Raw genomic sequence first — 25077 nt, 5'->3', positions numbered from 1 at the left:
AGCCGATCTACAAGCTCACAACGCGTCGCGATGCGACGCGTTATGAGCTTGTAGATCTGCTATTTTCAAATATTTTAGTACTTTTACTTTTGGTACTTTAAGTACATTTTGATGCCAATACTTTTGTACTTTTACTCAAGTAAATTTTGAATTCTGGACTTTTACTTGTAACAAAGTATTTATATAATGCAGTATTGATACTTTTACTTAAGTAAAACATTTGAGTACTTTTTCCACCACTGGATTGCTGCAATAAAACTCGCTTAATTAATGCTGGAAGGGAAAATTAACCCTAATTATTTGAGTGAACCCATGACCATGATCTTATAGCACCACCCTCAGGTCAAATTATCAATACCATAGCTTTTCCTCTAGCACCACCTGTTGGCCAATTTCCAGCTGTTTTTAAGGAGCAGCGTTGACTCTAATAAGATGTTTTTTTTTTTCCCTGAGCGCAAGCATATGATTTGAATTGTTTACAATGTGAGCACGGTATTTTTGGAAACTCCAGCAGCGTGACAATACGGCGCTTTTATCTGCTTGACGAGAGCTGAAATATTTTCAACTTGGGCGTTCTGAAACATTTCTAGACGAGCGCCTGCCGTTTTCAGCAGGGAAGAAAGTCTTTGGTGGACAATACAGCCTTAGGGCAGGTGGTCCGGGACTCCTAGGGGGGTCCTCAGAGTTACTACAGGGGGTCCACCAAATCTTTGTGTGATTGTGCTCACAATGCCTCGCAGCGTGAGGCGTTGTGAGATTTTAGATTGTCTATTTTCAGAGATTGGTGTACTGTAGAGGGAAAAGGTGCAGACCAAGTACAGAGCCAACAGTCAAGTTTACTAAACATTGAGAGATTAAAAGGTTAAAGGGATTCTAGGCAAGTTCAGAGATCAAAAAAAGAAAAAAACTGTTGTCAAACACCGCCATGCCGAAAATAGGTTGCTTTATTCGGATACAATGTGTGTCACTGCACGCCCCTGCCGGTTCTCTGAATTTTTATTTTTAAATAGGCTTTGTCATGATAAATTGACCACATATATGAAGTTAAACAACTCAATTCTTTCCAAACGATATCTTAAAAGTAAATTCCGTGCCTCAAAAAAGAAGTTTGAGAGCGTTTTAAAACCGAAAGTAAAAAGTAAAAACAGCGCAGCAGAAAACAATGGCGGCTCGTTCCATTTTTGTCGGCTGCATTCGGTTCCATTCGGTTTCACTCGAACAGTTCACACGGACGCGCACGGACGCGCACATGCGTGCGTTCATTTACGTCCCGGACAAACATAAATTGTAGGGAAAATACGGATTTCAGACTGTTTTTCAATGCAGGAAAACACCCCAGCATCATTATATAGTGGCTGATAGAGGGAAAAAAATGCAAAATATATATATATAAATATTTTTTAAATGTAGGCTTAATGTTGCCTAGAATCCCTTTAACTACCTGAAAATACACGTTAATATGAATCCAACATATTAATAGAAAAGACTGATGATAGTGCTGTCAAACAAGTCTATGAAGCCATCTATGAAATCTATGAAAAAGTTTCATCTGCCACACAATTTTATACAATATGTAGTGGAGGGGTCCCTGCTTCACCTCTCTCTCAGATAAGGGGTCCTTGGCCTTGGCCTGAAAGACCCCTGGCCTAGGGGTTGCTAGCTGGGCCCCCGAGACGTAACTTTTTTCCCCTGCTGAAAACGCCAAGGCTCTCACTTCCAAAAGCCAGAGTTGAAAATATTTCAGCTCTCTGCAAGTAGATAAAAACACGCGTTCACACGTATGCCGACTTTGACATTTACGCGAATAAACTATTTTGTATTATGGACAGTGTTGGAAAGTAACTAAAGTAATATGTAACTTAAAGTAATATTATTACCTTTTCCCAGTAACTAGTAACGTAACTAATTACTTTCACGTTTTGAGTAATATTATTACCTTTACTTTTTTTCAAAAAGTAACTTATTACTTTTTTTCACGAGCCTTGGTGGTACTCTGGGTTTGAGTGTGTTTATTTGATCCTGTGTTGTTTTTGGTCAATAGAGCATCGCAGTTCCCGCCCCTTCCGGGTTCCACCGCAAAATACTCAATGCATTTTTCCCATTGACATTTCCAAAATATTTATATCAATTAATTTAAGCTTAGAATCAAGCCATAAAATCATGACAGGAATCATGACCATAAAACGTTTGATTCTGTGTTGTTGTTTTTTTTAAACAGCAAAACAAAGGGTATTTATTAAATATGGTATATCATATAATTAAATATAAAATAAAATAAAATTATTAGAATACATTTTGTTTAATAAACAACAGAAGTTGTTCAAAGATTGTGTCTCATGATGAGTCATTATCTGTTTGAGCCCAGGTGTTTGAATTTTAATGTTTTTTTAGGCAAAAAATACATGAAATACATTTAAAATACTTCCAAAAAGGTCCTTGCGGTCTTGTTTCCATTGAGGTCCTTAGTATTCAATTCATAGTCAAATGGTTTTCATTTAGTCTGTAAGTTATGAATTCATACACAGTAAAAGTCTTAGTGTTAATATAATTGAAATGAGTGTACAAATAGAACCAAATGGACCCGTCATGTGTACAGAACACTTTTCAGAGTTAAATCAACAATGAGGATTTTACAATGTAGGCTGCAGAAAAGAGAAAAAAAAAACTGCTAATGTTGAAAATGCAAAGTCAGACTTTTGGGGAGAAAGGATGCAATTACTGGGGGCGAGGAAAAAAAAGTAACTAAGTAATAAGTAACTAGTTACTTTTGGCAGGGAGTAATAAGTAAAGTAACTACATTACTTTTTAAACAAGTAATATGTAATAAGTAACATATTACTATGTTGTAGTAACTATTCCAACACTGATTATGGAATTATTTAGTTTAACTGAATTGTAATATAATGCTATTATTTTATTCTTATTTGAATAGGTTTTCAGATATTTAGAACAAACTCATTTTAATAACCACTATTTGTTATTCATTTTATTTATTTTTTGGCCCTTTCCATTTTTGGCAAATTTTGCAAATAAATAAGGATTATTTTTGTTGTTGTTGTTTTGCCTCTGGGATCCAATGTATCTGAAAATGCATCACAAATGATAACGAAATCACAGAATGACCACATTTTATAGAACCTGTGATCCTATCTGGTATATTACCACTTTATTCAGAGAAGATGGCATGTTTTGCCTTAATGTCATATAGTCTCTAGATACTATAGATAGACTGAGTGTGATTGTTCATCACAGACCGTATCAGGGCCTCGCTCATCCAGTGTTGCCATGTCTGCTTGTTATCAGCGATTTTTGGCTTGTTTTTCCGTAAAGTTGCTTGTAAATATTGGTTGTTAGTTGTGGGTTGTGTTATTTGGGCGTGCTGTCTAATGTTGTTTAAGTCCAACCCTAAACCAGTGGTTCTCAAACATTTTCAAATCAAGGACCCCCAAATTAATATGTGTTTGTCCAATGTTTCCCTTTAAAAAAAAATGTTATTGAAAATAGCAGATCTACAAGCTCACAACCGCGTCGCATCGTTGTGAACTTCTGGATTGGCTATTTTCAAATAGACAGGGCAAAAGCTATAACAACCTGATTAACGGGTGTATCTAACTTCTCTCAGTGGTTCCCAATATGATTTTTCACGTAGAATCTAATTCTGCTCGGGACATTTTTGTATCGCGCATAGTTAATGAGACAATTTGCATATTTGAATAAATGAGCAGAAATAAGAAGTAGAGGTCACCCAACTTGTGTTTTGGGGGTTTTCTCCTAAGTGAATGAATATTTTATCTCATTCAGGTGTAAGGATGTTTGCAATGTAACCATTGGGCATGTTTATAGTGTTTAATTAGCATAAATTATGCTTATATAATGACTCAACGCAAATACATGGTCATTTTATTTTTTAGTGATGTTCCAAGTACTTTGTTTTTACAAATATTATTATTCCTATGCATCTGATCATTGCAGAGGCAGTAAATATCACAATAAACAGTTATTTGTCCATTTAATAAGCTAATATGGCCATTGAAAAAATGTGTATATCATTTATTATGAATTGTAGACAGTATTTTTGGAAACCAATGGTCACAACCAATAGTATAAAGTGCTCATGTTGGCCTAGTGCCCTAGTCGCTTTTTTTGGGCTTGTTCGTACAGTAGATAGATAATAAGCAATAACCTGTAAAGTGTTTCAAGTGTATGAAATGTAAATAAGCTGGGCTTTAACTCATTAAGACTTGGAACGCATCTGTGTGTCATTTTTAGATGTCTTCGGCTATTAAAAAATTGCAGATATACAAGCTCATAGCGCGGCACCGAGTGAGCTTGTAGATCTGCTATTTTTTGAAATCTTTTGAAAATGTGTGCAAATCTTTGAAGATGTATTTTTTTAAAGTGAACATTTGTAGCTCAAATCTTTGCTTCTGGGGGTTAATGTCTTCTAAATCCTAACAGTTTTTTTTTTTAAACCTATGTTAATATAATCAGTGGTTCTCAAACATTTTCATGTCAAGGATCTCCCAAAATGATATGTACCGTAATTTTCGCACTATAAGCCGCACCTGACTATAAGCCGCAGCAGCTAAATTGAATGTTTGGAACATATATAAGCCGCACTGGACTATAAGCCGCGGGTGTAAAATCCATAGATTTAGGAGGTCCCCTAGTGGCCGTTAGCTGTAAAAATCCATAGATAAGCCGCACCGTTATATAAGCCGCAGGGTCGAAAAATGGGAAAAAAGTCGCGGCTTATAGTCCGAAATTTACGGTACTTGGGTGTGGACCCCCATCTAAAAATATTTTTTTCCAGGGACCCCTAGCAGAAGCAAAGATTTGAGTTACAAATGCTTGCTTTAAAAATATATATATTCAAAGATTTGCACACATTTTTCACAGTAAAAAAAAAAAGAAGCAGATCTACAAGCTCATAGCGCGGCACTCGGTGCCGCGTTATGAGCTTGTAGATCTGCTATTTTTGAATAGCCAAAGTATGAAATATTGGTTTATTGCGATGCGTTCCCGGTTTAAATGGGTTAATATTCTACACTTGACACTTCTTTACAGCTGGGTAAAGCAAAGTTGGCACAGTGGCCCCAGCAAAACAAACAAACAAACCAGAAATCTAGGGTACTTGCAAGTTGCTTTGGATAAGAGCGGTTGTAAATTTAGAAACTAACAGCTTTCTAAATCATACTGGAGGAATGTGTTTAACTAAAAATGAGTGTGTTTTTTACTCTGCATCCTTTCCAGTGTTACCGTGTCTCATTGAGAGTGATACATTATACCGTATTACACTAAAGTACTTTTATGTCAAGGCACAGGGAGAAAACAGCTTAACAAAAAGATGCTCTTTGTGACATAATGAAGAGTGATATACAGTGTATTGCTTCTTTTATCTTTGATGGTTTTCCAATACATCTGTCCTCAATGGTATAATATGTAAGTGCTCAGGCCTCGGGAAGCCCTGCCTGCAGGACTTGGGAAGCCCCGCCCTGCCTGCCTTGTGATTGGCTGAATGCAAGGCAATACTGGTAATACTGCCAATCCCAACCTCCTGGGATCGAATCCCGCCACCGTCTCAAACGGACTTGAGCCGCCAGAGGCACCGCTGAGCGAGCTAAAGCGAGCGAGTCGCCGTACGTTGCGAAGTACATACACGTTATGTATATGATAGGCACAGAATCATAAATCATGTTTTGGGTGCCCCAACTGACACTCAAAATGTCTACTGGCCAATCACAGCGCGTCTTTTCCGGGACTTCCCAAGACCTGTGCACTAAAACAGCAGTGGTGGAAAGTAACTAAGTATATTTACTTAGTACTGTACTTAAGTACAATTTTGAGGTATTTGTACTTTACTTGAGTATTTCCAATTTCCAATACTTCTACTTCTACTCCACTACATCTCAGAGGCAAATATTGTACTTTTTACTCCACTACAATTATTTGAAAACTTTAGTTACTTTTCAGATATAAATTATGATATAATGAAACACACATTAACCACTTTAACCCTATTTTATACCTAGGCTATTTAAAAATAGCCGATCGACAAGCTCACAACGCGTCGCATCGCGACGCGTTGTGAGCTTGTAGATCTGCTATTTTCAAATATTTAGTACTTTTACTTTTGGTACTTTAAGTACATTTTGATGCCAATACTTTTGTACTTTTACTCAATTAAATTTTGAATTCTGGACTTTAACTTGTAACAGAGTATTTTTATATTGCAGTATTGGTACTTTTACTTAAGTAGAGAATTTGAGTACTTTTTCCACCACTGTAAAACAGTACTTGGCTTGCTGTCCAACACTGTTCTCATATTTGCAAGTGTTTTACTCTCTGCCTACATTAATTCATGTCATAAAATTCCTTCAGAACCACTTGTACCATTAGCGTGAAGAGAGGAATAAATCTTTGCTATTTTGCTCAATAATGTCCTGGTTCAGTCGTCGTCCTAGCCATAGCACGAGACATACCTCTGATTAAACCTTGATTGCGGGTGAGGAATGTTATGCATTATTAATGAAGTCGGGATAATTGTCAAATTTTATGACATGGAGAGAGGTGAAAATTGGTTCCATGGTCAGTTTGAGAAATGATGAGAATTTGACCCGCGCTGATGGTGGTGATAGCCAGGCATTAGTCATGGGCGTCCTGTAGCCGCCGCGTGTGACAGTACTAATGACAGTCATTTTGTAGCGTGACCACATGCAGTAGAATACATTTATGGGAGAATAAAATGTCAGAAATTGGAATAGAGCTCTCTTTTTCACTCCATGACATTAATCTGTCTGTCTTTTTTTTTTCTTCTTTTTTTACAATGCGTTGATATAGCTTATAGCTATAACATTTATGGCCTGAAAGAAGTGTTATATATGGGCGCAATTAAAACAAAACTAATTCCCCAGATACAGGCTGCACGGATACAGTATTTGTCGAGGTGGTATTACATTACAGATACAGTGTGCATGAGAATCATTATGTATTTTGTTCAGTGTGTAATGAAAATCCATATCACATTTCCCAGTAGTGGTAAATGGCTTTAAAATGTAATTTGATTATTAACCCATTTAGACCGGGAACACATCTGTGTCATTTTTTGATTTGAGCTAAAAAAGCATTATTTTACACTTTGGCTATTCAAAAATAGCAGATCTACAAGCTCATAGCGTGGCACCGAGTGCCGCGCTACGAGCTTGTAGATCTGCTATTTTTGAAAAATCGTGAACATATGTGCAAAACTTTGAATATATATTGTTTTAAAGTGAACATTTTTAACAAAAATCTTTGCTTCTGGGACAAAATATTTTTAGATGGGGGTTGTGGCCAAATACATATAATTTTGGGCGTCCTTGACATGAAAAAGTTTGAGCACCACTGATATAAAAACATACGTTTTTTTCAGAATACTGTTGGGATTAAGAAGACATTTTGTAGAATCGGTTTCAGGCCTTAACCGGTTAAGAAATGCTGTTTCTGTATCTGATCAAGTCTTATAGTGTGCAGACGTTCACATGCCATCTCTGATGAGATTTCATCTCCTCATATATAGGGTTTGTGGGGGTGAACTGTGAAATCAACTATGATGAATGTGCCCTTGGACACTGCACCAATAATTCCACATGTATTGACCGCGTGGCAGACTACGAGTGTGTCTGCCCTTCAGGCTTTACCGGTAAGTCATTTCACTCACCGCTTTTTATACTGTAATTCATGTCATTGAAATTAGGATAATGCACACGGATGATCGTCAAACATCAATCAGCATTTTTTTAAAAGGACCATCTTTTGTAGGACTCAAGCATCAATATAGTGTAAAATACTGGAATGAACCTGTTTTGGGCAATTGCAGCACGATGTCTAAACTGTTAACAGGTTAATAGTTATAGAAATTAACCACTTGAGCCCCATCATCCATATTCTTTGGGGGTACATTAGCCAAAAATAGCCATTCTACAAGCTCGATGTTGTGAGATCTGCAATTTTTTGGTTAAGAGATTTGCTGTAGATCATTGGTTCTCAAAGTGGGGTCTGGGGACCCCCAGGGGTCCTTGGGGGGTACCAGGGGGTCCCCAGCGAAATGAGTTAATAAAGCTATTCAAAAAGAGCAGATCTACAAGCTCATAGCGCGGCACCGAGTGCCACACTATGAGATTGTAGATCTGCTATTTTTGAAAAATCTCGAAAATGTGTGCATTCTCTTTTTTTTTAAAGGCGAACATTTTGAACTCAAATCTTTGCTTCTGGGGGTCCCTGGCACAACATATTTTCAGATGGGGGTCCGCGGCCAAATGCATATCAATTTGGGGGTCCTTGGCACGAAAGGGTTTGAGAACCACTGCTGTAGACAGGGGAAAAAAGTCCAGTTGACTAAGTCTAGAGGGTTGAAGTGCTTAACTATGCTCATGTATTTGCATGCACATTCATCATTAATAAAGATTTGGGGCAATGTCCTGGTAGCCAATGTTGCTCAGTATTGCTTTAGTTTATGTTATGTATCGTTAAAGAATACGGCTGCAATGGTTCACTTTGTATCAAATTCTGCATGTTGTGCAACCAAAAGGTCAAATAAATGGATGGTTTACTTCCTTTAACCACAGCTAAATCACTCCAACCACACACGCAATGGCAGAAAGCGATAAAAATACGGGGATGGATATATTTAGTCTTGAATATGTCACCTAATTGATTTGATTGAGTGTGATTTAGTTTGTCGACAGCTAGAGCTTGTGCAATAGCAGGTTTCAACAGTCTGTTTCTCTGACGTGTGAAAGCCTCTTGTCAATATGATGATTACACCCGCTACACAGGGCAAATCCATGGTGATGATTTGACTCTGAAAGTGTACAAATGTAACCACATGGGCCCCGGAAGCGTTACAGATGGAAACAATTAACACTGAGGCTTTTATTGTGTTGGAAGAGGTGGCGGCTCAAATCAAATTGCAAGCAACCTGCGGTAATAATGGATAATAATAAACAATGTTACCAAGTGTTTTCTACCGCAGTTTCTCTAATAGCCTATACGTCGTTTCCCAGGACAACGGTTACAACGTAACGTGGATGTTCAGAGGTTGGGAAGCTGTTATTCCTTACACATTGTTTACATTAACACATTCAATCTGGGAACGCAATGTCAATTTAAGATTTATTTTGCTATTTTTGGAAAAAACTTGAACATCTGAATATATATATTTCTAAAGCGAACATTTGTAACTCAAACCTTTCCTTCGGGGGGGGGGGGGGGGGGGGTGGGAGGTCCGTGGAACAAAACATTTTACAAATGTTTGCTTTAAAAAAATATATATATTCAAAGATTTGCACAAATTATTCTGCTATTTTCACCAGTTCAACCGCTTTGTCCGCTTATTTTTGCTGAACGTTCGCCTATAGACCGCCGAAGTCTGACGTCATTTACACATCCTTTGTTTGTCTACCTGGTTTGCAGTTTTCCACCCCCGTTCTGAATCCCATAGACATATTGAATATCGCGTCAAATAAGAACTGTGTTCCAAAAATAAACACATGACCCCGGCGGGTTGACTCTTATGGATATGAAGCATCAACTGACGGTGAGAAAACGCTAATGTTACTTCCGCCGAATTAGTTACATTTTCGCCAGAAACAGACTGTATCAAATATAAGTGACTGACTATCATAAACGATACAGAACCTCCTCCCTGACAATAACGCCGACACGCGGTGTTTATTTTTGGACCACAATTCTTATATGAGACGATTCTAAGATGACCCAATGTTATTCTCCATAGAGAAATTACTTCCGCAAACCTGGGGATGAACGAGTGACGTCAGGACTTCGGTGCTCTATTATGACTATTCTAAAATAGCAGATCTACAAGCTCATAGCGCGGCCGCGCTATGAGCTTGTAGATCTGCTATTTTTTAATAGCTAAAGAAATCTAAAATGACAGAGATGCGTTCCCGGATTAAATGGGTTGAAACCTTTTTACCTATTTCCACACTTGATGACATAAACATTGTTAATGGGTCCAGCTTTATTACCACAGTGTTTAGTAGCTGTCAGGAAATAAACTACTATATAACTATATATATATATATATGTATATATATACAATTCCACTGACTATGTCTATAAAGGGCTGTCGATCACTTCCTACTGTGATTGGCACGCACATTTCTCACATCGCACTATATTTATTAACAATCACAGCCTGGCCATTAATGTAATAATGCTCATTACTATGAGTACTGAGTAAAACTGAGGAGAGTTTGTGATGTGGCCTTTTTTTCATAACCACTTAGGCCCTGCATACCTCTTCTTACGACAATTAGCGAAAATAGCAGATAAGGGACGTCTTGGGTTAAAGTTGTTGATCTACATTCACTTACCAAGGTTGTTATAGCTTAGAATTTTTTTTTTTTATTTCATTTTGACTTAATGTTTTCAATTTCATTTAGATTTAATTGTTTTTTAAAGTGGGTTTGCTCATTTCAATTCTACTTGTTATTTCATTAGTTTTAGACAACTATGATAACCCTGTCACACAAGATAGTTCAGTGGTGCTGTAGACCCAAGCAGTGGTGTAAATTAACTAAGTACATTTACTCAAGTACTGTACTTAAAGTTGTACAATGCAAAATCACAAAGAACGATTTTTAGCAACCTCTGCTGGTCACTACCGTCACTGCATACAATTTCCGTGGTCCTCGATTACCCAGAATTCCATTCGTTTTCACCGGAAGCCGGAAGCGTTTCAAAAAGCGATCTTTTAATTGTTTTATACTATCTACGGATCGTTTCTCTTTGCCAGTGGAGCATTAGTTACCATGAGCTGTGCTTTCTTTTTCTGTTCTTTTTCGATCTTCCAATCCTACATTCTCTTAAAATCAGCATGAGGTTCCTTTTTGATATTAGCGCGGTAGTTCCTGGGCAAACAGGAAACCGTTGCGTTAGTTCCTGGCCAAACAGGAAACCAGTGCATTTCCGCCTCCGTTTTCTGGCCAGATGACGTAATTTCCCCGGGAAAGTCCCCCCCTTCACCGTTCAATAGTAAATATATAAATAAAAGGCTTCCGGGGGTGAAATTCATGGAGTGGGTGTTGTGAAACTTTTGCCACTCACAAAAGATATACAATTTAACTTTAGTTTTGTTGAAAACGTTACCTAGTATGCCTTTAAGTACAATTTTGAGGTATTTGTTTTACTTTACTTCCAATTTTCAGTACTTTTACTTCTACTCCACTACATCTCAGAGGCAAATATTATACTTTTACTCCACTACAATTATTTGAAAACAAATTGATGATTAGTAACTGATTTTGATTAGTATTACAAAACATACATTAACCACTTCAGCCCTATATACATTTTGGCCATTTGAAAATTGTAGATCGGCTATTTTCAAAAGATCTTTATACATTTGAAAACTTGTGAAATGGGACATTCTGTATAATGAGTACTTTCAACTTTTTCAATACATTTTGATGCCAATACTTTTGTACTTTTACTCAAGTACATTTTGAATTCTGATTTTTACTTGTTAGATGATTTGTGAGCGGGTACAGTGCTTTAGGTATAAAGGGGGCATTTTTCATTTTTCATTTTATTACAGATTTCATATGATGTATCATTCATTGAAATCGGAACATATTTGAAGAAGATGTGCTCATTTGAATCTGGTTATCTATAATAGTGCAAACTGAGATAATCCCTTCTAAAGAATTGTCACTTCGAGCACCTCTCAGCTCCAGGTAATGGGCGTGAACAATGGGTAATTTATTCAGCCTAGCCACTCCTCTAATCACTCCCCCATGCTGTCCACTCTATTTAGTGCCAGAGACCCCCATAGAGGATCTGTGTTGTAAAAAATAGGCATATTAAGTAATCATCATCACAATAGATTTATTAAAATATTTATTTGAAAATAGCAGATCTACAAGCTCACAATGCATGCTTGTAGATCGGCAATTTTCAAATAGCCAATGTACGTCGCGATGCGACGCGTTGTGAGCTTAAGTACAGTACTTGAGTAAATGTACTTAGTTACTTTCCACCACTGCAAATAAGCAGCTACACGACGTCGTGACGTCTTTGTTGAAGTGCAACATGGCGTTTGCACTTTGTTCATTTACAGCCTGTACATCTACATAAACGTTCAGATGTCAAATATGAAGTGCTTACCCCATGGCCACAGATGTTACAATTCACTTCGGGTGGGTATAAGTACCCGTATCTTCAGCATTGTTCAATAAAAAGCATTTCAATCCGATCGGCAGCCATTTTTTCATAGTTATAATGTATCAAGAGTGCAATACACCTCCCAACCGATGCGGTCGCGTAGTTGAAAGCAAATGGCTAAAATGGCCACCGATCGGATTAAAATGCTTTTTATTGAACAATACGGAAGATACGTGTACTTATGTGGGCCCGTACATAATTGTAACATCCGTGGCCATGCGTTAACCCTCTAGAACCTGAACTATGAAGGAAAGGTCAGAAAATTCCAAAATTTTGAAAAGGGACACTTTATTGGGTCTTAAAACATTTTTGATTTTGTTTTATTTTATTTAACATTCCTTTGTATCATTTATTTGTTGTATCATATTTGATACAAGGGGTATTAAAAGGGGTATTTCAAGTCGTTTTTTTTTTTTTACTGCCTCCCCCCTGGCCAGCCGGGGCGCCTGATGGAGGGGAAAGGAACTGGTTGGAATAACGTGTTCCTTCCACGCGCTACGTCCAACCAGGGAAACTCTCCCCTGTCAGGTGATAAGAAGGTCAGTTAGCTCTCATGCATTGAAGGAGGCATGAGCTCGGCCCTGGCCTCCCTAGGTTGGCAGAGGGAGTGTAGTGCCCAGGATTACATAGAGATTGGCACTGGGTGTAAAAAATAGGGTTACAAAATCGTGGGATAAAATTTTGAAAAAAAATAAAAAATCAAGTCGGTTTTAACATTACAAAAACATTTATTTTAGACCTGTAGTATCAAATATGATACAAATCATAAAGGACTATAGACCTGTAGTATCAAATATGATACAAACACTTTTGACATCATAAAAAACAAACTCAAATGCAAAAATTTGAGAGCTCATAAGTGCATTCAAGTTATCCAACACTTATTTCAAAATATTAGTAAAGATATACTAGGAAAACGTACCCGAACTGCTTAAAAAATAATTGTTTGTTAGTAGTGCATCAACCTCTCCTGTTTAGTTCATGGCAGCCATTTTGGGTCAGACCACCTGAGGCTCTGTAACTACCTGCAGTGCAAATGGTATGGTCCAGGGGGAAGTGGGGATGTGTCAGATATGATACAACAGGTTCTTGGTCCAAGTATTCATTACACTGATTTATAAAAAAATCAGTGTAATGTGTGTATCATATATGATACGTTTGGTGACATAGGGTTAAGCACTTTACATTTGAAATCTGAACGTTTATGTAGATGTAAGGGCTGTAAATGAAGAAAGTCCAAACACCAGGTTGCAGTTCAGGCAAGACACTCGCCACAACGAGCTAACGAGGCTATGCCATCTAGCCTAGCTACACGTTCTGGAATACAGTGGAATACTATACCATAGAAACGAGCGGCCTGTTTAGCTGAAAGGTTGGTATAGCTCAAAATGGGGGGGGGGGGGGGTCATCAAACACACAGAGGAAAACGAATGAATAATCCTTTCTGCTGATCAGATCAGAGCAACTTTCGCTATGCGCCTAAAGTTAAGCAACAAAGCCACATAACCAGAGACCAGTGTTGCCAGATTCTATGAGAGCAATAAGCAACCAGGTCTAGGGAAAAAAGCCCAAAATAAGCGACTATGGGCCACATGAGCATTTTAACCCTACTGTATGCATCAGCTATTTGAAAATAGCAGATCGACAAGCTCACAACGCGTCGCATCGCGAGCGACGCACAGTGAGCTTATAGATCTGCTATTTTCAAATAAAATCTTGGGGGCTAACTTATAATAACAATACCTGGCAACACTGGCTCGGCTCAGTGAAACCGGAGTACAATGCCTATCTAGCGACCAATCGAAACTCTATGCAAATTTCGGCCAAGTGTCTCTCCACCCCCCGAAGTAACACAGAGACTCGCTCAAAAGCAGCATAGTAGAGCCTACTTTGCCCTACACATGTAACCATTTAATGATTTTCCCACGACTATATTTTGCAATAGAAACCTTCTTTAACATTCGAACTGTGTTAATATGAAAAAAAAAACGAAAATCAGCAACAAAAAATAATAATTATTTAGCTAGTTTCTACTGTTTTTCAACTCGCGAGTTGATGCCTGAAACACCAGGCCTGCTCACATTTATGCAATGCAGTATTGATACTTTTACTTAAGTAAGAAATGTACTTTTTCCACCACTTGACCCAAAACAGATGTCATTATATTCTCAGTGAGAGTCGAGGGCAGCAAATGCTGTCGATGCCGACTGAAATAGTTCTCCAGCATGATGGAAGCGCCTGTGGCGGACGCTTTCTCTGCATCACAGTGAAGGTCAACCGCAAGTTGATTGGGTGAAAAACAATGTGCAGGAATGAGGGTTAATTATCACTTTAGCACCCTATGAGACGGAAAACACTTAAAGTCAAGTCACCTTTACTTTTATAGCACACGTACAAACAACAGTCGAGTTGACACAAAGTGCTTTCCAATCGAGGTCAGTTGACAAAAACAAAAAAACACGATAACCATAATAAAATCATAATCCATAAAAGCAAGACTGAGATGGAAAACGCATAAATCGCAATACGATTATACAATCAAAAGCAAAGTAGTAAAATAAAAAGTTATGAGAAATCGAATAAAACAAATAGATTAAAACGCTGTAAGGGGACATTAAAAATAGATGAAAGAGTGGACTTGACAAACAACCTCAGACTGAACTAAAAGCAAGAGAACAAAGGTGGGTCTCTAAATTTGATTTAACATTGTTTATGGCGAGACGGGACTGAATGTGACTTGGTTTGCAAGAGCCTGGGGGAAGCGACATAAAATCCTTATTGGGACATGTACAGTAAAACAGTGTTTTTTTCATGTCCAGGACCCCCAAAATGAAATGTATTTGGCCGCGGACCCCCATCTCAAAATATTTTGTTCCAGGGACCCCCCCGGAAGCAAAGATTTAAGTTACAAATGTTCGCTTTAAAACATGTTTTTAAAAAAAATTGCTCACATTTTCAATTATTTTCAAAAATATCAGATCTACAAGCTCATAGCGCGGCACTTGTAGATCTGATATTTTTGAATAGCCAAAAGTATAAAAGGTTAAAGTAGTTCAAATTATTGTGACGCTATATTAACACATTTTGCTAGGGACCCCCTGGAACCCCCCCAAGGACCCCTGGGGGTCCCTGGACAGACCCCACTTTGAGAACCAATGCAGTAAAACACTTATTGGGACATGTACAGTAGTGTCATAATGCTTGTCCGATGTGAATTACGTTTTTGTTTTTTTTCAGGCAAGAATTGCTCCTCACCCATCCCGGGATGTGCAGCTGATGAGAATCTCTGCACAAATGGAGGCACCTGTTACTATGACATCATGGGGGGAACTCAATGCATTTGCCCTTCAGGTATGTTCCACTGCATTAATCCATTCAAACCGGGAACGCATCAGTGTCATTTTAGATTGTTTTGCTATAACCATTATTTTTCATACTTTGGCTATTAAAAAATAGCAGATCTACAAGGTCTCGGTGCGGCGCTATGAGCTTGTAGATCTGCTATTTTTGAAAAATCTTTGAATATTTGTGCAAATCTTTGAATATATTTTTTGGAAACATTTGTAACTCAAATCTGTGCTTCTGGGGGGGAGGTCCCTGGAACAACATATTTTGATGGGGATCGGCGGCCAAAAACATATAATTTTGGGGGTCCTTGACAAGAAAAAGTTTGAGCACCACTGATATAGCAACAATAGTTCTTCAGATATATGTTGAGACATTTGACAGTTGCAAATGTTCGCTTTAAAAAATAGAATTCAAAGATTTGCACACATTTTCAATAAAAAAAAATAGCAGATATACAAGCTCATATGCTATGAGCTTGTTAATCTGCTTTTTTTTAATAGCCAAATAAATATAAAATGACAGAGATGCGGTCCAGGATTGAATGGGTTAACCACATAAACCCTAGTGTCCCTGCTCTGGGCACGTCATAATAGGCGAACGTTCAGCAAAAATAAGCAGACGAAACCGGTGAAAATGGCAGATCGACAGCGTTGTGAGCTTGTCGATCTGCTATTTTCAGACAAGATTTTGGTGTAGAGGGGGGGGGGGGGGGAGAGGGGGGCAACTACACCCTGGGGGGACCCCGGTCAATGAAGTATAATAGGGTTTGAGTGGTTAAAACAAGACAAACTTTAAAACATTGAATGAATTTGAAGGTTTAGTGATTTTGATTTATTTTGTTGTTTTGTTACACGGCTCAGAATGCGATTTAATGGTCTGTTCAATATCTAAGTAAATTTAGTTGTTGGGGTACTTTCTGCTTGCACAAAAAAATACAAAGCAAAGTAATCACAAAATAATTCTAATGGAAAGAATTACGGCCTGATGACTGTAATGGACTTTCTATTTAGGGAATCAATACAGGATATTGCACTGAACGAACCGTGGTTCACTCCGCATTGCATTTAAATGACCCCAAATAAATCAAGCTTTGGTGTTCCATTAGATTCCATTATGTCTATAGAACAAAATGCAGACATGTATTGGCGTGCGTCAATTGTTTTATATAAATAAATATTTATCTATTTCTTATTGGATATGAGCGCCCTGGTGTTTATGCTATATTAATCCCCCTTTTAAATTCAGCCTTGAAAGCAGGACGAACCATATTAGTATTATTGATTTCTTTAGGTGTCTAATATAAGTCAAACGGCTTTTACTTCAAATTGAATAGCATTAGAGACTCTTTCTACAAATCCACACATCAGTGTACAATTAGGACAGGTAAAAATCGCTCCACACAGTTAAGGCTATCCATAATGTAAGAGAACATTGCACACTGTCTTCCCACGTGTTTCTTAGAGCCTGAGGCTCTAGATGATCAAGAAGACAAAAGAAAATGATCAGTCTGCCGAATGTTGGCAACGAAGGCATCTTAACCCACTTAAAGACATGGCAACACATTTGTAAACGATGGAAGGTCAAATAATGTGAAAAGAAAAAAAGATGCGATAACTTGGCATTCACATCACATCAAAAATAAATGTTGTATACATTATTGAAATCTGTGTTTGAACAGCTAAAGACGCCCTGCCCCCAACATTCAGAAAACATCCAGTAAGGAGTGAAAGAAGAGGCTTACCCTGGCAAACTCACCCAATAAGCTCCATATAAACAAATACAAAGATACTGTATATTATCAATATACATTTAATTTCACAGTTAACAGTAGAGAGGCTTCCAGACCATTGCTAGTGTTAAATGCGAGACATTTACAATGTACGTTTGTAGACCAATATTATACCTACCAAGTGAAGTCAATACACAATGTACTAATAGCAACCTCCCCCTCTTGTGATGTCATGATTCTTCATATCTGGACAGTTGCTTTTTCAGCAGTTATGAAGTCATTTCCATATAGTTATTTTTTTAAAAGCAACTGATATTGTTGTCTATACACAAATCCACGGAGCGCTGCACTAAAGGTAGCGCAACCATTGCTGCGGTGTCAGTCAGCTGATGCTGCGGTTCTCTCCGTCTGTTGACATTAGCCGAGCAGCCATAAACTAGCCTACTGGCACTTGACGTAGGTGGTTCGTCCCGATTTTCTGTACATCTTTAACGTGAGCAGTCAGTGACTGCAGCTGACTGACACCGCGCAGCAGCAGCTGACCGAGTCTGACACCGCAGCAATGGCTGCGCGCAGGGCAGCGCTCCGTGGATTTGTGTATAATATGTACAGTAAATAGCCGCTCTAACCTTTAAGCCCTATTTAAACAATTATACAACGTCACAACGTGTCACATTGCAACGTATTGTGTGACCTTGTTGATCTCCTGTTTTAACTATTGTTTAACATGTTTTTAACCTTTTGGTCTAAAACGATATGCCCAAAATAAGGATGCCCGGTTAAACATGGTTAAGGAAGTACACTGTGCCAGATACTGTAATCAACACACATAATACTGTAGCACTATCTATCCGTCCTTTGATCCCAAGGATTCCACGGCAACGACTGCTCCTCGCCGCTGAGCGAATGCGTGTCAAACCCTTGTGACCCCGAAGGAACCCTCCGCTGTGAAGATCTGAACACCACGTACGCGTGCGTGTGTCGACACGGGCACACGGGGCGCCGCTGTGAAAACCCCAGAAGCCACTGCGTGGATCATCTGTGTCATCATGGATCAAAGTGCACGGATCTACCCGGAGGGTTCAAATGCGACTGTTTACCAGGTACGTAAGTTCATCATCCGGCGGGAGATACAGTACCTTGTCTGTACTGGAAAGGCCTCAAAATGAATGAACCATTGTAGACATCTGTGTCTTTGATGTCTGATGTTGTGCAACTTCATTCTCAACTGGCAGCTATTCCTGATCTTTAACCCATTAAGACCTGAGGCCGATTCTACGAATGTCTTTTAAATCCCAACAGTATTCTGATGTCAAGGACCCCTAAAATGATATTTATTTGGCCGCCGATCTCCCATCTGAAAATATTTGGTTCCAGGGACTCCCAGAAGCAAAGATTTGAGTTACAAATGTTCGCTTGAAAAAATACATATTCAAAAATGTGCACACATTTTTACAATTTCTCAAAAATAGCAGATCTACAAGCTCGTAGCGCGGCACTCGGTGCCACGCTATGAGCTTGTAGATCTGCTATTTTTTGAATAGCCCAAAGTGTAAAATAATGCTTTTTAGCTCAAATCTAAAAATGACACAGATGCGTTCCTGGTCTTAATGGGTTAAAAGACAAGATATTTTACCTGTGACATTATTCGTAAACCAACAAAGAAAATGCACTATTGTGCTCTCTCTCTCCACAGGTTCAACGGGGCAGTTTTGTGAGGTAAATATCGGCGATTGCGAAGACAAGCCGTGTGGAGCCCTGAGTGTTTGTAAAGACACCCCCAATGGCTACAGTTGCTTCTGTGCACCTGGCTTTATAGGTAAGTACTTTAAGCAAGTGAAACACAAAATAAACATTCACTCAGCTAGACATGGATTAAAGTTATTTTCCATAGAATTCAGCATGTCTTCTATGGAAGCATGTCAGGCACCGGACATAGCCGATCTACAAGCTCACAAACGCGTCGCAGTGCAACGCGTTGTGAGCTTGTGGATAGCCTATTTTCGGTTAATAGTTATTTTAAAGGTAGGGTAAGTGATTTGCAATTATTCAAATAATTGCAAAATGGGTCTATGTTCTGATAGTGCTCGTTACTATAGAGTGTCCTGTCCATATAAAGAGTCTCCATGTCTCTCCAGCTCTTTATAAAACAGAAAATGTATTTTGTAGTTGTTGTTTTTTTGTAGTTTGTTTCATTTCCAATTTTATCCAACCAGGACAGAGAACTCAATCAGGATATAGATTAAACAAGTGAAATTGGAAGTGATGACACTAAGAAATGAGCAGACAAAATTTTAACTGGAACACTATACAAATTAAGCTTAAAAATGGGTACTTTCTCCTGATTGGCTGAGATTTTGACACCTACCGAAAAATGTATTTTCTGTTTATTAAAGAGCTGGAGAGACAGGGAGACATCTGTTACTGAACAAACGCTCTATAGCAATGATTACTATCAGAATATAGTATTTTAACCTTTTAACAAAATACTTTTTGTTTTAACCAAAAAATATCACTTACCCTACCTTTAATTGATTGATTAAAGATCAAGTATTTGAAGTGGTCAAGCTAGCAATAATACACGTTCAATCTTCCAGAAAACAATTGATCTCTGTTATTTCATGAAAGCAAAGGTTAAAGCCCTTATCTGCAATTTCTTGGTTTCAACTGGTTGGCTGGTTGTGCTAATTGTTTATGAAACACAACACTATTGTGTTGGGGGTGGGGGATGGGGGGCTCCTTTCATGCCGTTTCACAAATCGCTGATTAGGACTTGGCATAACAACATTTTCAGTCGTGAGATTTTATTTTGCTTTAACTCTTTAAGACCGGGAACGCATCTGTGTGTCATTTTTAGATTTCGTTGGGCTATTAAAAATAGTAGATCTGCTATTTTTTTTTAATCATGAAAAGTTGTGCAAATATTTGTGTTTTTTTTTCAATTTTTCTTTTTTTTTGCGGACATTTGTAAGTCAAATCTTTGCTTCTGGGGGTTCCTGGAACTACATATTTTACAAACTTTAAAAAATACATAATCCAAGATTTTGCCACAATCACGATTTTTCAAAAATAGCAGATCTACAAGCTCATAGCGCGGCACTCGGTGCCGCGCTATGAGCTTGTAGATCTGCTATTTTTGAATTGCCCAAAGAAATCTAAAAATGACACACAGATGCGTTCCCGGTCTTAATTAGTTAAACCCTGAGTTAGAGCAATGGTGTTTTATTTTATACAGTATAGCAAACTGGTCCTCATCTGTAAAGTGAGCAGATAAATAAATACTTAAATAAATGCAGATTGATCATACATATTTGCACATTTTAGGGCCGAGTCTGTCACGGTTGTGCTTTTGTTTCTGATTCATTCACCTTGAATGCGGTTACCATATTTGTGGGTGTTTTCATTTTCCATTTACCTAGGTAATACTGTACATATACCCCACAACATAAGCACTATTTCTGAAATGAATATTACATGAGGAAATAAGGTTTTCAGTACTCTGAAAGTTGTGTAAGAAATTATGTTACAAAGTGTCAAATGCCGTGATTCATCGGCTTTTACCAGTGACCCCTTGTAAAATACTGTGCAGAGTTCTGCTGGCAAAACATTTTCTGCTTTGGACAGAGTTTTGTTCCCTGAACGCAGGGGCGTCGTTACGCGGGGGCTTCGGTGGCTATAGCCACCAATGTTTTATCCAAAGCCACCAATATTTTGTTTTATTTATTTTTTCTATTATATATCTATAACCCTAACCTAACCCTACCTCTAACGCTAAAACCGAAATAAAGTAACACAAAACGGGGAAAAAAGTACCCGAATCTGCCGAAATCTGCAGCAACAAAAAAACACGCTGCGCGCGCGTGCATGTGTCCGTTGCCTGGTGGGCTAAGCCCCCAACCTAGTAGAGACCTAGCGACGCCTCTGCATGAACATTAGGGCTGTGAATCTTCTGCTGTCTCACGATTCGATTCTTCGATTCAAAACGATAAAAAAATCTATTCTCGTAAAGAAAATATTCCCAATCAGTTTAATCCAAATTATTTCAGTCATATTGTTTTCATCTGGACTTTAACAACCAAGTGTAGCCTAGTTATTTCCAACAGCTCAAACCAACAATGATATAATACCAGAGAGGGTCGTGTAAAAAATATTGGCTTTGATGGAATCTTAGATTAGGTGTAGTTCTATTTGATGCAGAAACACAACATAATTGCTTCGATGCAAGTAACATTAACGAGTGTCAACGATCATCAGCTGGACAGTGAGTGACACACACACATCAGCTGTGCTGAACTGACACTGGAGTTAGCCCCTGAATATGAATGAAGAGAGACATGATAATGTTTGCTGTGATCATGGTAAGATTACATTTCATATCACAAAACACCATAGAGTAAAAACTCCTGTAACTTTAACATTTGGAAATTGTGAATCGATTTTGAATCGTTGACAATAGGAATCGCGATTCTTAAATTAATCGTTATTTTCCAACACCCCTACTGTCTGAACATGGTCCGTAAGAATTTCCAGTGGTGGAAAAAGTACTGAAATGTTTTACTTAAGTAAAAGTATCAATACTGCAATGTAGAAGTACTCTGTTACAAGTAAAAGTCCGGAATTAAAAATGTTACTTGAGTAAAAGTACATAAGTTTTGGTATCAAAATGTACTTAAAGTTATACAATGCAGGTCCACAAATAACGATTTTTAGCAGCCTCTGCTGGTCATTACCGTCACTGCAGGCCGTTCGTTTATTCCTCTGTTACCCAGAATTCCATTTGTTTTCACCGGAAGACGGAAGCGTTTCAAAAAGCGTTCTTTTAATTGTTTTATACGATCTGTGGATCGTTTCTGTGGAGCTTTAGTTACCGTGAGCGGTGTTTTCTTTTTCTTTTGTTTTTCGATCTTCAAATCATACAATCTCTTGAAATCAGCGTGAGTTTCCTTTTTGTTATTAGCGCGGTAGTTCCTGGCCAAACAGGAAACCGGTGCATTTCCGCTTCCGTTTTCCGGCCAGATGACGTCATTTTCGCGGGAGAGTCTCCCCCGACACCGTTCAATAGAAAATATATACATAAAAGGCTTTCGGGGGTGAAATTCATGGAGTGGGTGTTGTGAAACATTTGCCACTCACAAAAGATATACAATTTAACTTTAGTTTTATTGAAAAAGTTACCTAGGCTAAATTACTAAAGTACCAAAAGTAAAAGTACTAAAATGTTTGAAAATAGCCGCTCTACAAGCTCACAACGCGTCGCGATGCGATGCGTTGTGAGCTTGTAGATCTGCTATTTTCAAATAGCCTGGGTACAAAATAGGGCAAAAGTGGTTAATGTATGTTTTATAATGTAATAATTTATATCTGCAAAGTAACTAGTAACTAACGTTTTCAAATAATTGTAGTGGAGTAAAAGTACTATATTTGCCTCTGAGATGTAGTGGAGTAGAAGTAAAAGTACTGAAAACTGGAAAAAGTAAAGTAAAAAATACGTCAAAATGTTACCTAAGTACAGCACTTGAGTAAATATACTAAGTTACTTTACACCACTGAGAATTGCACACAGTTATCAACAACCAATTGTTTATCTGTAAAACGGATAAGAAAATGTTGCTGCGTGGCCATCACAGTTATTTCACAAATCACACACACACATTTTTGTATATGTTTTTCCACGGGGGTTGTGATAGGTATTATACAGTAGGTCGCAGCTTCACCCAGCTGAGTGCTGTCCACAGAGGAGCGCTGTGGGGGGAGCGGTTATAGGGTTAACCCATTAAGACCTGAGAAGATTCTAGAAATGTCTTCTAAATCCTAAAAAAAAATTGAGAAAAAAAAACATTTTTTTTTTCCTCGATTTTTCAAAAATAGCAGATCTACAAGCTCGTAGCGCGGCACTCGGTGCCGCGCTATGAGCTTGTATATCTGCTATTTTTGAATAGCCTAAAGAAATCTAAAGTGACACAGATGACACAGAACACAATTTTAATGAGGACATGAGAGGTACTTGGTTGGAAAGGTAAGCAATATTATTCCAGGGAGACATTAAGTGCTACTACAGTATTTTGACAAATATATATAAACACAATATGACTGCTTTTGTGTGTGTGTGTGTGTGTGTGTGTGTGTGTGTGTGTGTGTGTGTGTGTGTGTGTGTGTGTGTGTGTGTGTGTGTGTGTGTGTGTGTGTGTGTGTGTGTGTGTGTGTGTGTGTGTGTGTGTGTGTGTGTGTGTGTGTGTGTGTGTGTGTGTGTGTGTGTGTGTGTGTGTGCGCGCGCGCGCGTGTGTGTGTATTTGGCTCATCGACTGGCATGGATTGTGTTAAATCTCTTGGTATGTCCCCCCGTCCAATGCATTGACTTCAAGCTACCGCCGGGATTAATATATTGTGACACCCCTTATCTTAAGGCAGGACATTTTGACAGCCCTTATCTTAAGGCTGGAGTACAGAACCTATAAGTGCAGATAGAACACGGGGGTCAGAGTCAGGTAGCAGCGCCTTGGTTGACAAGGCAAGGCGAAGCCGGCTTAGGGTAATCCGGAGAAACGGATACCCAGGAGTGGAGGAGACCAAGGCTATATGGAGCAACGGCTATAGGCAAGGGAGAGCAGAGCGGCAGCAGTATACTGACAAGGCAGGCAATCCCGGAGATGGTTATAAGTACAGGATACTGGCCCGGACCGCTGGCGTAGCGTGCCGGTCCAGGCACCTATAGGCTCCAAAGTAGCCCGATGATGGCCTTTTGGTGCTGCGTGTCACTCCCCATCAGTGGTGGAAAAAGTATCAATACTGCAATGTATAAGTACTCCGTTACAAGTGAAAGTCCGGAATAAAAAATGTACTAGAGTAAAAGTACTAAATCATTGGTATCAAAATCAAAAGTAAAAGTACCAAAATGTTTGAAAATAGCAGATCTACAAGCTCACAACGTGTCGCGATGCAACGCGTTGTGAGCTTGTAGATTGGCTATTCCTATGTATATAATACGGCTAAAGTATGTTTTATAATGTAATAAATTACATCTGCAAAGTAACTAAAGTTTTCAAATAAGTGTAGTGGAGTAAAAGTACAATATTTGCCTCTGAGATGTAGTGGAGTAGAAGTAAAAGTATAGGTGTTACGAAACCCTTTTGGGTCTAGGGTGGAGTTTGTAACACAATGAATGTTTACCAGGTTGTTGAGCATATAAGGTGCAAATAAGAGGAGACCACACCAGGTTTGAGTAAAAGGTGCAACGTGCTTTTACTCTTTAAGCAGAATATTTACAATAATTACATTTCACTATGCACAGGGCATAAACAAAGTAGTAAGCCACTACCAGGGGACTCGGGTGTTGCCAAAATAACAAACAAAGCAGCTAGGGAAACAAAAGACAGACTAACTAACTAACTCATTAGTATAGTGAAAACAAAAGCCTGCCTACCTAACTACTCTACCAGTGACAAAAATACATAGGTGGCAAACACCCCTTACCTAGTGTGCTTAACAATGTTCTACCTACGTGATGGCTATGTATAGAGGCCTCTGTCTTTCCTGTCCCAAGGCAGCAGCATATACTTAGATTACAGGTAGGAGAACAGACACTAAATGACAAAAGTTAGCTCTGGGAACATAAAGTGTGGATGCATACAGGTGAAAGGTTGGAGAGAGAATGAGCTGAGGTGGAACCCAGCATTTTATAGACAGCAGATGGTGGTGATTGGATGAGGGTGGGGCCAGGTAACAGGATGATTGACAGCTGATGGGTTGGTGACTTCAGACCTGTAGTGAATGATAGA

General features: G+C 38.6%; 1 protein-coding gene across 1 annotated transcript in view; it reads left to right on the top strand.

The window, feature by feature from the left end:
- eys (eyes shut homolog) overlaps nt 1-25077 on the top strand; it is a gene marked incomplete at both ends in the record, with an annotated part of 383646 nt that overhangs the window by 49669 nt on the left and 308900 nt on the right. Inside the window, 2 exons of the mRNA XM_080449567.1 lie at nt 18172-18405; nt 18999-19121. Coding sequence (XP_080305693.1) covers nt 18172-18405; nt 18999-19121 — 357 coding nt within the window. The remainder of the gene's footprint in view (nt 1-18171; nt 18406-18998; nt 19122-25077) is intronic.

This window comes from Gymnoscopelus braueri, assembly GCF_963280865.1.
Source record: "Gymnoscopelus braueri genome assembly, chromosome: 14".
In the NCBI taxonomy this organism is placed as follows: Eukaryota; Metazoa; Chordata; class Actinopteri; order Myctophiformes; family Myctophidae; genus Gymnoscopelus; species Gymnoscopelus braueri.
This window is presented reverse-complemented; position numbering and strand designations above follow the sequence as displayed.